Here is an 18,494-nt window from a genome sequence, read left to right as displayed (position 1 = left end):
AATCATGATGAATGCTCACAAAGAGATTGTCTGGAAGTGACCTAAGGGATGCCCCCAACTTAAACATAAATGCAGGAATACTTCGACCCCAGATATCTCTTGCCTTGAGTGGGCATCTATGTGCTGTCAAAGCACATGGCATCACATGGGGATGGTGATTAGACCATCTTTCCCCAGCCAATGACTAGTGGTGTGTGGTAACACAGAGGCAGGCTTTTTCACTGGAGACACCTGCTGAAATATGAGAGGCCCCATCACTATTGGCATTCCGCTGGCTCTTGAAGGCACTCCTGTTTAGGGAAGCGTTCCCCTGAGCTGAACTTGTGATTTTATCATTGTAACTGGTTTCTTTTCTTTAAACTGTATTAACTGTCATGCTTCCAAATTGTTTTATTGTATATTTTAACCGAGGATGCTTTAACATGATTGTGCAAGTGTGTGTGTGTGTGCATTTAAATTATGGATTGGCTTCATATTTGCACACCACTTAGAACAAGTCATTTTGTCCTATAAGTGGCATCGATCTAATCATCACCATCATCCGATGGCTTCCATATGTTTTGGACCACAATTTGCCTCAGCCCCAACTCATATGATCTAGTGTATAATTTACATGCACTGTAGATGGGGGAATCTTAGAACTGGTTCAGACATGCATGTTGATGACTAAACCATCCAGCGAGGCTGGGCAGCTTCAGATTTAAAAACAAAAACAAAACACTACTGGGGAATTACCATAGCTCAGTGGTTAGGGCAGTTGGTTTGCATGCAGAAAAATCACAGGTTGGATTCCTGGGACTGGGGAATACTCATTGCCTGAAACCCCCAATAACTGCTCCTTCTCAATGTAGACAGTATTGAGCTAGATGGATTAATGGCTTGACTTGGTACAAGATGGCTTCCTGTGCTCCTTTTAAATTAGGGAAGGGACGTAGCACAGTGGTAGAGCATCTGCTTTGCATGCAGAAGGTCCCAGGTTCAATCCCTAGCATCCCCAGCAAGGGCTAGGAGAGATCCCTTGCCTGAAACCCTGGAGAAACGCTGCCAGCCAGCGTAGACAGTAGTGAGCAAGGTGGACCAATGGTCTGACTCAGTATAAACCAGCTTCCTAGGAACCACAGAACTCCAAACAGAAGGCATCTCAAAAACAAGCAGTTCACACATATGGCAACCGGCCAGGAATCAAATGACGCACTTCGCTTTCATTCTCCCTGTCTCAGAAGCCCGACAGGCTTCAACTAGATGTCAGGGATTGAATTTCACTAACCCCATGCTGTGGAAAGCAGAGGCCTCTTGTTTTCAACTTTGTCTCTTGAAGACCCTTGTTCAGGCCTTTGCAGCTGTTGAATTATTCTTATAAAGAGCCAGTCACGTTAGTGATCATTCTGCATTGTTTTCAACGCTCCTTTAGGCTTCACTGCATTCCTCTACATTCTTACACATCACCTAGGTATTTTATAGGAGTGGGTGGTATATAGCTACTTTAATATCAGATGAGCAGCATATAAATAGTAATTTATTATTATTATTATATCAGACTTCCTCAACCTCAGCCCTCCGGATGTTTTTGGCCTACAACTCCCATGATCCCTAGCTAGCAGGACCAGTGGTCAGGGATGATGAGAATTGTGGTCTCAAAACATCTGGAGGGCTGAGGTTGAGGAAGCCTGTTATATTATTATTACAGTATTAATGTACGGATCCCAGAAAATCCTATTAAAGCACATTAATTCATTTCCCCCCCTGGTTGGGGCAATGAAAAAAAGAGGCTTTGGTTGATTAGTTTCCCCGCCTCCCCGTCTTCAAACGGGAATTGAATTTCAGTGAATTCGGAGATTATAAAATTAATCACGATAGGTGCTTTCTGGAGATAGTGAAGGCTGTCCAATCAGCAACATACATTTCTCCCCCCCAAAAAATCCTAGGCAGTTTGTTAAGGATGCTGAAAGTTGTTAGGAGACCCTATTCCCCTCACAGAACTACAATTCCCAGCATGGTTCAACAGTCAATCCCTCTTCTCAGGGAACTCTAATAAATAATAATAATAATAATAATAATAATAATAATAATAATACCCTGTCCATATGGCTGGGTTTCTCTAGCCGCTCTGGGAATTGCAGCTCTCTGGGAGGAATAGGAGTCTCCAAACAACTCTCAACACCGTTAAAACCTACAGTTCTCAGGATCCTTTGGGGGATGCCATGACTGCAAAATCAGCGATTTAGTGGTTAGAGCATCAGATTAAGAACTGGGAGACCCAGGTTCAAATCCTCCCTTGGCCCTGTAGCTCACTAGGTAACCTTGGGCCTGTCACTGACTTTTAAGCCTCACATACCTCACAGGGTGGTTGTGGAGGTTAAAGAAGGAAGCGAAGAATCACATACGTCTCCATGAGGGGGGAAAGGTGGGATAATATAGATGCAATAAAACAAATAATAAATAAGATGCGATGACACGGCCTTAACTGGGTAGTGAAGATGGGTTCTTAGTCTTACATTTCAAATGCTTGCTCTGACATGTACCTTCCCACCCCAAATCCAAAATGACACCCCTCTACTTAATTTCCCCATCACTCACCTGAGACTTCCACATAACCGTCCTTGGTTTTCACCGTCAGTTCCTCGGGTTTAAAGCTCTGCACGTTGACACACACTTTCCAGGGCTCCCCGGAAAAGGGGGGAGGGCTGCCCCCAAAGGCCGGACCTTCTGTGTACTCCCCAAATCTGGGGCCATATCCTGGCGGGGATAGGCCAGTGGTCCGGGACCTCAGCGACCCCGGCCACGCTGGACCCAGTCGGGAGCGGGCCCAGTCCGGCCAGTCTGAGGTCAGGCCTGTGGGAAAGGAGGACAGGCCAAAGTCATCATCCAGAAGCCGTGAAGACAAGCTGGGTTCCCGGAACGTGTCTCGAAGGGTCCGGTGCCGGCCGGGATAATGGCATGAGAAGGGGATCTGGCTGTCAGCCATGACAAGTTTCTTCTGAGTCGGAGCCGAGAAGAGTCAGAGACTAAGGGAGAGAAAAATCCAAGAAAGATAACTTGATTGAATTTGGTTCGGGGCCCAAAAATATCACTCAAGTGCTGTATGTGAAATTTCAGCTTCAAAGGTCTTGGTTTGATTGATACCTGGATACTTCCCCGCTTTTAAAGCACCCCAAATGAAAATGTTCCCGTCCGCAAATCTGAAATGAGAAAGCACCTCTTCAACGCTGAGAAATGAACCAGAGGAGCTCCTGTTTGCTTTTGAATTCCGGAGAGGCGGCGAGCAATCCTTTGGCCGCAAGGTTGAAAAGCAAAAGCACCTGGCTGCTGTGCTCTCCTGATTAAAAAACTCCCTCTCCTGTTGCTCACACAGGAGCTTAAATAAACCTCTTTCGTAAGAGCCGCGAAACTTCTCTGAAGTTCCAGGCAGCTGCTTGCCCTCTATTTATAAGCGCTTTAGTGCTGCTGCTGGTGTTGCAATGCGTGCCCTGCAAAGCCGTATTTTTGGAGAGGGTGAAACAGCCCTGGAGAATCTGGGCTGAAACAGCTGACTTCACCCCAGCGGGACAGACAAGTCCCAATGGAGAGCCAAGTTTAGACAGCCTCTCTCACCAGCCCCACCTTCTCCTTGCTTCCTTCCCTCTTCACATAAAGCAGACAAGGCGGCTATTATTAGTTTGGGGTGTCAGGCCTGTTCCTCTGCAAACGTCTCCTAATATCACCTTTTGGGGGTTTGCCCTGAAAACAGAGCCTTGTTGTTGTGGCACCTTTAAAAAGCCAAGTGGACATAGAAAGCTGCCTTACGTTTTTTTGGGGGGAAGCCTTTTAGCTCAGTGCTTTGCAAGCAGAAGGTCCTAGGTCCAATCCCTGGTTTCCATCTCCAGGTAGGGCTATGAGAGATTCCTGGTTTGAAACCCTGGGGAACTAATAAGTGTTGACAATCCTAAAATAGATGGAGCAAGTCAGTCTAATGGATATTTATTTGGGGAAAATCCATGGGTCAGTGGAAGTGGACCTGCCTTGCACGGACGAAGCTCTCAGGTTTAATCCTTGGCAACTCCAGGTAGGAGAGGGTTCTGTGGCTGCTCTTTTATGCTAATGCATGGGTAGGCAAACTCAGGCCCGGGGGCCGGATCAGGCCCAATTGCCTTCTAAATCTGGTCCGCGGATGGTCCGCGAATCAGCATGTTATTACATGAGTAGAATGTATCCTTTTATTTAAAATGCATCCCTGGGTTATTTGTGGGGCATAGGAATTTGTTCATCAATTTTCCCCCAAAACATAGTCTGGCCCCCCACAAGGTCCGAGGGACAGTGGACTGGCTCCCTGCTGAAAAAGTTTGCTGACCCCTGTCTAATGCATCAGGAAAAACCACCTGGACAAAACTGCAGTAAACTGTAAGGTCTAAATAGAAAAGATCGCATGCTTTGTGAAGTCCCTAATCTACACGTACATCTGCATTTTATGATTGGGTTGGTTCAGGCAGCGGCTCTGCTTTTTATATACAGTTGTACAGTTATATAGATATTTCTTTTCCTGACTCTGTTTGCATGGTTTTGTCATGGCCTTTGGCTAGCACAGTAAAGCTTATTTTGATTGATTTGAGGTAGGCCTGGGGGAGCTGCTGCAAATCAGTGTGGGCAATGCTGAGCTCTTATCTGTGTTTATTGGGCATTTGTTCTAGGATAGTTATATGACAAAGAGCATGGCCACTATTATTATTTATTGATGATGATGATTATGAGTGGTTACATTCATTATTATAATTATATTATTTATAATTATCCCAATTCATTCATCATGAAGTCATTTTGATTTGAGGGGTGCTTATACCATCAGCCATTCATCCACTTTTCAGTGAGGGGTCTCCTGACAATTCTCAACATCATTAAAAACTAAAGTGCTCAGGATTTTTTGGGGGGAAGCCATGACAGCAGAGGCAGAGTGGTGTAGTGGTTAGAGTGTTGGACTAGGACCTGGGAGACCAGGTTGAAACCCCCCCCCCCAATTCAGCTATGAAGCTCACTAGGTGGGCTTGGGCCAGTTGCTTCCTCCTAGTCAAACTACCTCCCAGTACTGTGGAGGAAAAGGTGGGATATAAATGCAATATGGATATGGATATAAATGCAATAATAATAATGAATATATTGCCTCATCTTGTGGCAGTGAGTCCCACAGGTTAATTACACACTGTGTGAAGAAGTACACAGCTAGGTGGGGCGTTGAGGACACTTTTCCTGGGTGCAACCCTGTCTGGGGGCAACAGGCATCAAAGATCATGCTGTAATAATATTATTTAAATACCTGTAATTATCAGTATGTAATGTTTTCCTTTCAGCGTGGAATAATTAAAGATGAGCCAGCATCGTGCAGTAGTGGTTAGAGGGTCAGATTAGAATGCAAGAGATCCTGGCTGAAGTCTCCACCCATTGAACAACTCCAGTCATTTAGCTCAGTATCGTCTATCGAGGGAAACTTTGGACCACCAGATGTTGCTGAACTACAACTCCCATCATTCTTGACTATTAGCCATGACTGCTGAGGCTGTTGGGAGTTGGAGTCCAAAAGCAACTGGAGGGCTGAAGATCCCCCAAGCCCTGGTCTCTTCTGACTGGCAGCGACTCTTCAGGGTTTCAAAAAGGAGTTTTTCCTAGCCCAAGAAACTGTTGACCACCCATCCGTCTGCCCTTTGTTTTTGTGCATACAGTGGTACCTTGGTTTGCAAACGCCTCCGTAGTCAAATGTTTCGGAACTCGAATGCCAAAACCCCAGAAAAAAATGCCTCGGATTTCGAATGTGCCTCGGAAGTTGAACAGGAAATGCGGCTTCTGTTTTGAGTTTTCCATTTTGAGGCTTTCGGTTTTTGAACGTTTTGGAACTTGGATGGTGTTAAGTTGTGGGTGAACATATCAGACGACACAGCGATTCTTCAAACAGCTCTTGTTTATTCACAGGCCAGAACAGAACTGAACCAAAGGGTTCAGTCAGCCTGCTTATAAAGAGCTACAGTACAACGTAACTGTAACAATTTTCTAAAATTATCCAATCACTGAACGTCACTTTCGATCCCTTATTTGCATTACTATCTACAGGGTGAGAACTTCAGTACATAACAGATGGACTTCCAGAATGGATTACATTTGAAAACCGAGGTACCACTGTACTAGGAATGCCCTCAAGGAAGCCCGGGAAGAGGAATTCAAGGTAAGAATTTCAGTTTTCCCCAGCCCAAAGCATGTGCTGCGCTACTGAGCTATGACAATTCCTCTGGCGCTCAGTGTTCCTGAAGCTTATGGGGAGACCCTGGGCCACGATCTTTGAGTCTATCCCACCTCACAAGGTTGTTGTGATAACAGATGTCTATGGGAAGAACGCAAGAAGATCAAACCTAGCCATTCTTAAGAAAATCAGCCCTGAGTGCTCACTGGAAGGACAGATCCTGAAGCTGAGGCTCCAATACTTTGGCCACCTCATGAGAAGAGAAGACTCCCTGGAAAAGCCCCTGATGTTGGGAAAGAGGGAGGGCACAAGGAGAAGGGGATGACAGAGGACGAGATGGTTGGACAGTGTTCTCGAAGCTATGAATTTGAGTTTGACCAAACTGTGGGAGGCAGTGGAAGACAGAAGTGCCTGGCGTGCTCTGGTCCATGGGGTCACGAAGAGTCGGACACGACTAAACAACAATAACAATGGAAAGAACCACTTAAGAACCTCAGGCCTAGGTGTCAAATGCAGCTTTCCAGGCCTCTCTATCCGTCCCTTAGCATATTCCTCAGGCCATACCCTGCACTGGTCCTGCTTCATGCCCCAAATGTTTTTGCCTGGCTGGAATGTGTCTTGATAATGCCTCATGCTTGTCTGGGTTGAGGACACAGAGGTGTGTGTATAGAAGGTACCGGTAGTTTAATGTACCAAAGTAAAAACTGCATTCATTGCTCTACTCACTTTTGCCCCTGGCCTGGCCCACAACAGACATGTGGCCCCCAGAATCTTGCACACAAGAGAATGTGGCTCACTGGTTCTAAAAGGGTTTAAGCCTCCCTGATCTCCTTGGATGAAGAAAGCAAAATGAACCTACTAAATATATAAAGCTTTCCAGGTAGCAAATTAAAAAAGCTAGACGTCAGCTTTCTCGGAGGCTTAGTCAGGGCAGCAGGCCACACCCGCAGCCTAACCCAGCATAGCACATTCAGCTTTGTCAAGAAGGATAAAATTGGGGGGGGGGGGGCATGACATCGAACAGTGGCAGCAGCCAGCAGGGGTTATTCGCAAGCACCTCTCAACAGGAGCAGTCTTCCCTAAGCAGCTTGAACAGCATTTCCTCAGTAATATCTTTAAAAAGCCCATGACTATGTGCCTTAAACCCAGCGTTGGTTCCGGCTGAAGGGGGTGAAGAGTTCAGAGAGCTTGTCTCAGGTGTAGGAATTTCTATTTATGGCACCGAGTGCCAAGGCTGTTTTTAAAGCACCGCTTTTAAAAGTTGGCAGCCTTATTTGCAGGTGATAGCCTACTTTTTAGGGTCGTATCGTGTTGCCTGAGGTTGAATCAGACCATCTTGTCAAGCCCTGATGACTGACTGGCAGCAGCAATAAGGGGTCTCAGCAGGAGGCGTTCATATCACCCGTCACCCGAGAGCTCTTCATAACTAGAAATGTGGAGGATTAAAACCTTAGATTTTCTCCATGGATGAGATGAACGAAATGCACGAGGTTACAATAAACAGGGTGGATTTGATTTAAATCATTTTTTTACAGAAAGACTCATTCTTGCTGGAATAATCTTAATATTTACAACTAGAGGAAGGTTTCATTTTTGGAATAATAAATTTTCAAAGTAGTTTTTGCAAAAAAATCTGATTTGATTATATTATTAGAAATACATAGACGGATAATTATGAAATTATTGTGAGGTTTAATAAGTTAACTGTTTATATTTGGGCAACTTTTCTGCTGTACTTTTATTGGAAGGAGAAAAACAATCACTTCCTTAATAACAATTTAAACTATTTATTTAACTAAAACAATAACATTATAGCATATGGATCCATGTATGTTAACCAATGTGGTTAAACAATTAAAAAACCCAAAAAAACTTAGACTGAGTTTTAGCACACATGAAAAATTTAAAGCAAATCCTTATTTCCTGATGAATAGCCTTTGGATTATAATGTAACTTAAATAGAAAACTATCTTTAGAAAGATTTTTCCTCTAAAAGCATTTTATTTTAAAAATCCGATTTAAATTTTAAAAAATCTGATTTAAATAAAAGAATTTTTTTAAAAAATAATTGATTTTTATCCACCCTGGCAATAAAGGCATTTGTTATTATTATAGAAAAATATGGGAGGTGCTCACTCAGAACAAAATGTTGCAGTGTGGAATATTTTAAACTGTTTTAAAAATGTGTTTTAAATGTTGTAACCTGCCGTGGGACCTTAGGGTGAAGGGCAGGTAGACAATAATGAGTTAAAAGGGCCCGACCCCCTTTTTGGATTGTTTTAGGATTCTCCATTCCGGAAACTATAGTTTACCCCCGCAGGGCTATAATTCCTGGCACCTAGAAACAAACTTTCATTTCCAGAATTCTTAGTTTTAAGTGTATGGTGTACAGGCAGCCTAGGACAGAATACTGAAACTGTAGAAGCTCTGTGTCTTTACTTAAGGTCTATACAAACTGGTCGCTTTCAATGAACTATGCATTCTGGTTTGGGCAGTTTAGAAAGCAGATTATGTCTCGCCACATGTGCGAAATTGATTGAGCCTGAGTCAGCACCCAAAGGGAGAGTCCTGCTGTCAGTAGGTGCTGACAGCTGGTATCTAAGGCAAAGTCTGGAGCTGGTGGAGTAACTGGGAAGGATGAACCTTCAGGATAAGCTGGTTTTTCAGGGTACTTCTGCACAATCTCAAGATTTCCCCAAGCTTGCTGGTGCTCCCATCTTGTGCCTGGATACTGTGTTTTTGAGAACATAAACAACAGCTCTCATAGCTCCAACACTGGAAATAGAGGTAATTTAGTCCGATTGGGCTCTGAAGTAAGCAACTTCATATTCTAGGCTAAAACTGTACAGTGGAATCTCGGGTTGCGAATGTGATCCATCCGGCAGGCACATTCACAACCCACAGCGCTGCGTCTACACATGCACGTGACGCGATTTGGCACTTCTGCGCATGCACAAAGCACAATTTAGCGCTTCTGCACATGTGCCAAAACCCAGAAGTAACTTGTTCCGGTACTTCCGGGTTCAGCGCGCCTGTAACCCGAAAAAGCGCAACCCACAGCGTTCGCAACCCGAGGTATGACCGTAGTGAAATCCATACCACATACAGTGGTACCTCAGGTTAAGTACTTAATTCGTTCCAGAGGTCCGTACTTAACCTGAAACTGTTCTTAACCTGAAGCACCACTTTAGCTAATGGGGCCTCCCGCTGCTGCTGCGCCACTAGAGCACAATTTCTGTTCTCATCCTGAAGCAAAGTTCTTAACCTGAGGTAATATTTCTGGGTTAGCGGAGTCTGTAACCTGAAGCGTATGTAACCTGAAGCGTATGTAACCTTGGTTCTCAAACTTAATCTGTTCCGGAAGTCTGTTCCAAAACCAAAGCGTTCCAAAACCAAGATGCGCTTTCCCATTGAAAGTAATGCAAAATGGATTAATCCGTTCTAGACTTTAAAAAACAACCCCTAAAACAGCAATTTAACATGGATTTTACTATCCAACGAGACCATTGATCCATAAAATCAAAGCAATAAACAATGTACTGCAGTCACACAATCAACCAATAAGTAGCTGAACTGGGTTCCACACAAAAACAAAACAAAAAGAGCAGCAAAATAAATAGTAAAAACAGACAGACCTCAGTGTAACACTCAAAATTGAAGTGTGGCACTCAAAATGGAAGTGTAACACTTGAAACGGAGCACGTTTGGCTTCTGAAAAAGGTTCGCAAACTGGAACACTTCCAGGTTTGCAGTGTTTGGGTTCCAAGTTGTTTGAGTACCAAGGTGTTTGAGGACCAAGGTACCACTATTTTAAGCACACAATTCCCTCTGCCCCAAAAATGCTGGGATACTTCCCTTAACAAACTGCGGCTCCCAGGATTCTTTGGGGAAAGCCATGCACTTTAAATTTATGTTGTGGTTGTGACCTGTTGTAATGAAAGTTCAGAAGCTGCTACCAGTCATTATAGACAATATTGATGTACAGTGGTGCCTTGCAAGACGAAAAGAATCCGTTCCGCGAGTCTCTTCGTCTAGCGGTTTTTTCGTCTTGCGAAGCAACCCTATTAGCGGATTAGCGCTATTAGCGGTTATTAGCGGCTATTAAAGGCTTAAGGGATTAGCGGATTAGCTGCTAAAAGGCTATTAGCAGCTTAGTGCCTTAGATAAAGGGGGTGGGGAGCGGAAAAAAATCGCAAGAATCGCAAGACATTTTCGTTTTGCGATGCAAGCCCATAGGGAAATTCGTCCTGCGAAGCGCATTGAAAAATGGAAAACCCTTTCGTCTAGCGGGTTTTCCGTCTTGCGAGGCATTCGTCTTGCGGGGCACCACTGTATATGGGCCAGTGGCCTGACACAGTATAAAGCAGCCTCCTATGAGAGGGAAATTAGCTCTGTGACAGAGCATATGATTTACCGGTATATTCAGGCAGTCCCAGGCTTGATCCCTGGCGTCTCCGGGTAGAGCTGGGGCAGAACCCCACCTGAAACCCTGAAGAGCCGCTGCCGGTCAGTGTAGACATAATGGAGCTAAATGGACCAATGGGCTGACTTGGCATATGACAGTTTATTTACTTAATTATTTCAGGTACATATATATATATATATATATATATATATATATATATATATATATATTAAATAAATCACCAAACCTTTTTTTTAAAAAAGCATCATGGTGGTATGCAACATTTCCTACTATTCTTAACCTTACAGTGGTACCTCAGGTTAAGTACTTAATTCGTTCTGGAGGTCCGTTCTTAACCTGAAGCACCACATTAGCTAATGGGGCCTCCTGCTGCTGCCACACCGCCGGAGCCCAATTTCTGTTCTTATCCTGAAGCAAAGTTTTTAACCCGAGGTACTATTTCTGGGTTAGCGGAGTGTGTAACCTGAAGCATCTGTAACCTGAAGCGTATGTAACCCGAGGTACCACTGTATTTTGCTAGTGGTGTGTGTGTGTGTGTGTGTGTGTGTGAGAGAGAGAGAGAGAGAGAGAGAGAGAGAGAGAACGAACTGAGACTGAGTGAACAGCAGCTTACATGTAAATCTTGTTGAAGGGTGGGGTATAATAAATACCTAAAGTTGGGAGGCTCTAGAAGACATCGGTCACAGACGATGAAAGGAAATACCATTCCTGACTCAGTTGAATTTAACAAGATATCCATCGTTCGACCACCCTTGGAGACTTAAAGCATGCATGCTTGCTATCCACAGTTTGAATCCAATCTGCCTAACATTACATCACACGTGAGATAATTACTGTTTATAGTAGGGAACTAGGCACTCCCAATTCTGCCTGAGGCCTAAAAAGAGGCAGCACTGAATCCCTCTGTGAACTCAAAACTCAGCCATTCTACGCTCTGCAAAGTTGGTCTCGCCAACTAGGCGGAGGACACAAATTTTAATCTCGGTTTTTAATCCTCTTTCATTTCATAAAATTTATACACCCCTTGATTATGGAGTGCTCAATCCCTGTATATTCCAAATTAGTTCCATCTCAAAAGCTTGGTGAAGGAACTGAAGCCTTTTGCTGTTGCCTAGCGACCGCAAGGCACACTCCCAACCCTCTTAGGGCTGGCCTGGAAAAGAATGGGGTATGTTTCTCGCTGCTGTTGCTAGGCAACCACCAGTGTTTCCCTGTCCTCTGAATCCACAACACAGCTGGCTACAAACAAGGGCCAAAAAGTGTCCTGTGATGCAGGAGGTCTGCAATCATATCCCCTGACATTTTTATTTTATTTTTTACTTGCTTTAAAGCAGCCAGATTTTGACGGAGGAGAGGTTCCATTGTAAGACCATGACCTCAGCTGACCACTTAAAAGTGCCCTCATCAGCACCCCCAAAGAATAGGCTAGGTTGCAAGAGCTAAGGAACGATGCCCTCCGGGCCAATGGGTGGGCATTCCCTCCACCCGGCCCTGCCCTAGCCACTAGGAAGGAGAACAGTAGCCATAGGGATGTGAGTGACTGAGCTGGAAGTGGGCTGGGAGTTGGAGACACTGCTTGCTCTGTCCTGGATCCAGAGCTGTGACTAATGGAGAAGCAAGAACTGTTGGTGTGAGCCCCTCCATCTTATACCCAGGTTGTTCAGCCGGGACACCGAGATCCAGCGCTGAGGGCCTCATTGTGAGAAGTGAGTTTACAGGGAACCAGGCAGAGGGCCTTCTTGGTGGTGGCGCCTGCCCTGTGGAATGCCCTCCCTTCAGATGTGAAGGAAATAAGCAGCTATCTTCTCTTTAAAATACATTTGAAGGCAGCCCTGTTTAGGGAAGTTTTTAATATTTAATGCTGTATTGTTTTTAACACTTGATTGGGAGCCGCCCAGAGTGGCTGGGGAAACTCAGCCAGATGGGCGGGGTATAAATAAAATATTATTATTATTATTATTATTATTATTATTATTATTATTATTATTATATTATTATTATTATTATTATACAGTATGTGTAAATAAATCTATATATCCTAAGACGCCACAGTCTCTAACAAAGCAGTATTCTTTCTGTTGTGAGATTAATTATAGCACTTTTTCCTCTTTTTTTTTTTTTTGATGGAGAATAGGGCAGTGGGATATTTACTTTAGGAGGGTGGCAACATGAGAACGGGCTTTTTCTTTAGTGTAATGCTCTCCCCAGGAAGGTTTGGCCGACTCCTTCATGATATACCTTTAGGTACCAGATGAAAGGGACGCGGGTGGTGCTGTGGTCTAAACCACTGAGACCAGGGCTTGCCGATCGGAAGGTCGGCGGTTCGAATCCCCGCGATGGGGTGAGTTCCTGTTGCTCAGTCCCTGCTCCTGCCAACCTAGCAGTTCAAAAGCATGTCAAAGTGCAAGTAGATAAATAGGTACTGCTCTGGCGGGAACAAACAAACAAACGGTGTTCTTTGGGATGGGGAGGGTTAAGCAGTCTGCATGCAGCAAGCCTGGGTTGCGAATTTAGGAATCTTATTCTATCAGAAGGGCCACCTCTTCATGGGAGAGCGTCTGCATTTGCAGGTTCGATCCTGAACGGCAAAGGTAGGGTGAGACTGCAGGTAGGGTGAGACTGTCACCTGAAATCCTGGACAGCTGCTGCCAGTGTGGTCTCATCTGCACTCCCTGTTTAACTAAGGAAGTACATGACTTTAAACAGTCAATAAACGACACTTTGCCAGATTTCTTTGGGGTGGGGAGAGCCGGGACTGAATGAGCTTCTCCACCCCCATTGTTCTGCCCAGACACTGAGATCCAGCGCTGAGGGCCTTCTGGCGGTTCCCTCGCTGCAAGAAGTGAAGTTACAGGGAACCAGGTGGAGGGCCTTCTCGGTAGTGGCACCCTCCCTGTGATATGCCCTCCCATCAGATGTCAAGGAAATAAACAACTACCTGATTTTTAGAAGACATCTGAAGACAGCCCTGTTTAGGGAAGCTTTTAATGTTTGATGTTTTACTGCGATTTTAATATTTTGCTGGAAGCTGGCTAAAATGACTGGGGAAACCCAGCCATATGGGTATTATTATTACAGTGGTGCTCCGCAAGACGAATGCCTCGCAAGACGGAAAACCCGCAAGACGAAAGGGTTTTCCGTTTGCAGAGGCGCTTCGCAGGACGAATTTCCCTATGGGCTTGCTTCGCAAGACGAAAAATGACGAAAAAAATTGAATTTTTTTTGGCTCCAAAACCCCTTATTTTGAAACGCTAAGCTGCTAAAAGCATTTTAGCAGCAAAACCGCTAATCCCCCACCCCTTAAAAAGCCGTTTTTAGCCCTTAAATCGCCAATAGCGCTAATAGCGCTACTCCGTCAATGGGCTTGCTTCTCAAGACGAAAAAACCGCAAGACGAAAAGACCCGCGGAACGGATTCTTTTCGTCTTGCGAGGCACCACTGTATTATCATTTGGGATGATACGGCCTTAGGCCTATATGCAGCACAAATGGTGAGCCACATGACCATGGCGGGCTGGGCCGCAGGAAAAAAGGGAGTGGGGCAATGAATGTAAATGCCACCTTTATACATTAGACTGCTTTCTACACAAACACACACACACACCTCTTTTTCTAGAAAAAATAGCCCTGCATCCAGGCACGCAAGAGCTGTGATCAGAGTTCAAGGGCACTCATGACATGGGCGTAGCTTGGGGGGGGGCAAGGAAGGGCAGTCCCCCCCCCATTCAATAAAAATACATAGCAAGCTAAGGTCCTGTGATTGGTAGCTATCCAGCTCAGACCTGAAACATAGCAAGGCAGAATCATAGAGTTGGATGGGACCCCCAGGGGTCATCTAGTCCAACCCCCCCTTTGCTAGAAGTCCTAACACTCTTTGCCTCCTTAGCAAATCTCCATCTGGCACTTAACGCCACCACACTTCATTATCCCATTGAGAGTCACTCAGCAAATCGCCTGTATGGCAAAGCCACACGGACAGAGACGCCCGCCTGCCTGCCCTTCCCCTTGGCAGGAATGAAACAAGAAGTTGGTTCCTTCCATCTGCTCTTCTCTCCATTTTGGTTTGCTGCATCTTTTCCTCTGACAGGTGGTCACTCTGGTCGCCCCTCCCTCCTTCCCCTGCCAAGGCTGTTGCCAGTTTTTTTGAGAGGGACCTGGGCAAAGTGCCCTCCCCACAGGGCTTAAACAGTGGCAGATGAGGATGGGCAGTGACAGCTGAGAAGGGCAGGCAGCTGTGCAGATGCAACACACTCCTTGAGCCCCATGGGTATCTACAGACTCTGGTGTGATTATCTTCTTTGAACCCAGTGCTTCAGGGACCTGCCTCGGATATGTATGTCAGGGCCCAGAGGCGTAAAGGTAAGGTATGGGGGAGAAATTCCATGCAGTTTGCATTTAAGCCCTTCCGAATTTGCACTTCCTGGAAAAACAGACAAACTAAAAAACAGACAAACTAAAACACAGCCAACCTTCAAAATTTGCACTTTTTAGGTGTTTGCGATGCAGTTCTCTAGCCAAGAAGTGTGTACAAAAATGCTTATACTAGGGCAGTCTCCATAAAAATGCATACGACATACAATAACGCACTATATCAGGGAAGATTGCTTTGCTAAAAATACGTTCCTTAAGAGCCACTGCATACAAAAATGTGTTTATTAGGGTGTTCACGCAAAAATGCTGATGAATTTTCATGACCCTTTTCTTCTTTTTTAAAAAAGGCTAACTGATGAGGAGATGTACAGAACTGAACTGAAGACTGGAGAAATGAGAAGCAGAAAACAGAAACTGACAGTTATCGCACCGATCCTTCATCAGGGATAAAGAAGATGGTGGTTGCAGCCATGTGGCCTAGCACTTTAATTTCATGATTTATTTCTTTCACAATATGCATATGCCGCCTGATTGTGAAAAAACAAGAGAACCTTCTCTTCACAGTAGCAGGAAAACCACGGTTACAACTAATGGCTAATCTGGAGAGAGCTAAACCATGAGCCCGGGTTTGGACAACATGTTAATCCAAACTACAAACATATCTGCACTGCACCTTTAAAGCAGTATCACACCACTTTAAACAGCCATGGCTTCCCTCAAAGAATCTTGGGAAGTGTAGTTTGTAAAGGTTGCTGAGAGTTGCTAGGAGACCCCCTATTCCCCTTCACAGAACTACTGTTTCCAGAGTGGTTTAACAGTCAATTCTTTTTCCCAGGGGACTGAGGGGAAAAGGGGTCTCCAACAACTCTCACAGCACCATTAACAAACTTCACTTTTGAGGTGCCTTTGGGGGGAAGCCATGACTGTTTAAAGGGGGCACAATCCTGTTTTAAATGTATTGTGCTTCTGGGGATCAAGATTCCAATTCTATATATGTGGGAATAAGCCCCACTGATGCTAATAAGACATACTTCTGGGTATTACCCACAGGAATCCTGTGCTGCAAGGTTAAATTATTATTTCATCATCAAAACCTCAGACAGGGCCTATGGCTTTAATCAGCATGGTAATGTGCAGAGCAAGGCTTATCTGAACCAAGACACCAACATATAAAGAAGAAAGTCACGAGGGAAAGATTTGTTAACAGGCTTACACCTAACATTCAGAAACCTGTGAAATAACATTCTAGTTTCAGACGATACTCTTCTGCTGACATGAAACCTGCTGCACCTGAATTTATTGGCAAGTTTGATTTAACTAATCTAGGACTCAGTTGAGACCAGGGTTGTCTCTACTGCTAACACTGTTACGGCCAGTCAATACGGAACATTTGCTCCGATTTATTTCCCAGTCAGCCTTTTGTCCATCCGTTTCGATGCATTCCTAACCACACTTTTTCAAAAAGTGATTATGTCATGCCAGGGCGACAAAGCTCTTCATGCCTTTTAATTGCACCAACCAAAAGTTGCAGCGTACTCTTGAATCCCTCCTGCAAAAATATCGACAAGGCTGGAGGCATTGTGCGTTCTCACCAATAACAGCTGTTGTGAAAGGTCACTGCAATAAACTAGGAGACATTTGAGCTTCGCAGAAACATGCCTTGGAGTTACTCTTATCTCTGGCATTTCTTAACCCACTTACTCTCTCACACACAGGTGTAGAGAGAGAATCTGCCAACCAGTAACAGCACTTCAGAGACGAAGAGTCTTATGGCGCCTTAAAGACTTGTTTTCCGGTGCACAAGAGCTCGTGCTAGAAGAATATAGTTGCTAACCTTCAAGGCAAAATGATACACTTTTGTTGCTTTCATTGCAATAGCCCTAACACTGCAAAATCCGCCCCAGGAAAGTCTAAAACTTGGTGCAGGCACAACAAACCTTTAAATGAGCATGTGAAGCTCTGTTTATCTGTGTGGTTTGTTCTCTCAGGCTAAATCCCACTGGGACTGGAGGTCTGAAATGCATGCAGGAAACCTAAACTCTGAGACATCCACATAAGCAGTTTGAAAGCATGACCCCTCCCATAGCTCAAAGCATCAAGTCTCCCCCCCCCCCCCCGGCTCCCTAGTAGTCTCTTACCCACAGAAGCCTCTGTCTGGAAAGGTCTCCAAAGGATGCCAGGCAGTGCCCAGTCACTGAAGTAGGCTCTGGGGCGTTCCCAACTGAGCAATGGCGCCTTCAGTGCTGAATCAGATGTGCACCACTCAGTCCCCTACTCCTCTTGACAGTTCAGCAATGCAGATAGAAAAAGCTTTCAGCCGTGTCCCTGGCTTCCCTGGGCAAGCAGCCACACAGCAAAGCGGTGTTCTCACACTGGGCAGAGGTGGAGCGAGGCAATGCGCCAGGAATGCTATCTGGAGAGGCCCTAGGAAAAGGAGCTTGGAGGTTGTTCGCTTTCTTTTTGCTTGTTTTTTTCCCCCAGCAGAGATGGCCTTGGCTCAAGCCCAGCGCTCTCTCCGGAAGGCCTGCGGTTTTCGCCCAGTCGCTTCTGACCCTGACACTTGGAGGCCGGAGCGAGGAACTGCATTTAACTCCACCCAAAACCACCCAACCTGCATCAGCTGGAAACTGCTGATAGCAATTGGGCTTTTATTGGATGGAGGGGGGGAAGAAGGGATCAAAGAAACAAGCTCAGGCTGGGTGGCTGCAGGCTGTTTTTCAATTAACCCTCTGGAAAAAAAAAAAAGGCCTTAAAATACCTATTGGCCAAAATGCATTTCCTGGAAATAAAAGCCACATTTTCACCACACCTGCACCCCTTTCCAGGATCTTGAGATGCCTTCTCTTTCATTTTGGAGTCCTGGATTTGAGCCAGCTGCTCAAGGAGTGAAATGAGAAATGAACAATGCTTTCGATTTCATTTCTCTCTCTGTTTCCCTCCCCCACCAGACTTAAATTCATTTCTGCATCTGTTTGTGACTGGATAAGAAGAAACCCTCAAGGAAATTTATCAGCATTTTAGTGTGAATTTCACCTAATATTTTGGGCTCCTTTTTGGGGGAGAAAGGACAGGATATAAATTCAATAAATAAATAAGGTACACGTTTTCATACACAGCTTTAACTAATATACACGTTATTGCAAGTGATTTTCCCTAATGGAAAGGATCTTTTTGTATGTTACTTTACTAATGCATGCCTTTTAAATATATGTGTTTTTGTATAAACATTGTCTGCTGGGATGACTACTCTGCAAAATTTGAGGCACTGTGAACGTTGAAGGGCAGCTGTGTTTAGATTCACACACTGATCTGAAAACTGTGAATTTGTTTCTCGTTAAAATGTAAGCAAAACGGCATCTCTCCCCCATCCCTGGGCCAGATCACTATTCCTGGGCCTTTTTAAAATGCCGTGCCTCACATCACCTCTCTCTTTTTCTGCTGTGATCAGCGTTGCCATTATTTTGTATTTACAGTCGTACCTTAGATCCCAAACACCTTG

General features: G+C 44.8%; 1 protein-coding gene and 2 long non-coding RNA genes across 5 annotated transcripts in view; 2 read left to right on the top strand and 1 right to left on the bottom strand.

The window, feature by feature from the left end:
- The window catches only part of HSPB8 (heat shock protein family B (small) member 8), a 28,916-nt gene extending 11,372 nt beyond the window's left edge, over nucleotides 1-17,544 (bottom strand). Inside the window, exons 1-2 of one of the 3 annotated variants that reach the window (XM_083417985.1) lie at nucleotides 17,134-17,544; nucleotides 2,578-3,005 (exon numbers count right to left, since the gene is read on the bottom strand). In XM_083417985.1, coding sequence (XP_083274111.1) covers nucleotides 2,578-2,965 — 388 coding nt within the window. In that variant the 5' untranslated portion in view covers nucleotides 2,966-3,005; nucleotides 17,134-17,544. Of the gene's footprint in view, nucleotides 1-2,577; nucleotides 3,006-3,123; nucleotides 3,575-17,133 lie in introns of those variants that run through there. The other 2 variants (XM_083417986.1, XM_083417984.1) reach the window with 2 other exon arrangements.
- Nucleotides 10,861-18,494, top strand: part of LOC310666768 — a 45,330-nt gene continuing 37,696 nt past the window's right edge. The window contains exon 1 of the long non-coding RNA XR_014506023.1: nucleotides 10,861-11,144. This is a non-coding gene — a long non-coding RNA (uncharacterized lncRNA). The remainder of the gene's footprint in view (nucleotides 11,145-18,494) is intronic.
- On the top strand, nucleotides 14,083-16,945 carry LOC310666748. Its single transcript, XR_014506004.1, has 2 exons — nucleotides 14,083-15,895; nucleotides 16,711-16,945. It is a non-coding gene; the product is annotated as an uncharacterized lncRNA (long non-coding RNA).

This window comes from Podarcis tiliguerta (genome assembly GCF_965153285.1).
Source record: "Podarcis tiliguerta genome assembly, chromosome: 16".
Taxonomy (NCBI): Eukaryota; Metazoa; Chordata; class Lepidosauria; order Squamata; family Lacertidae; genus Podarcis; species Podarcis tiliguerta.
Note: the sequence above shows the minus strand (reverse complement) of the source record. Positions and strands in the feature narration are given on the sequence as shown.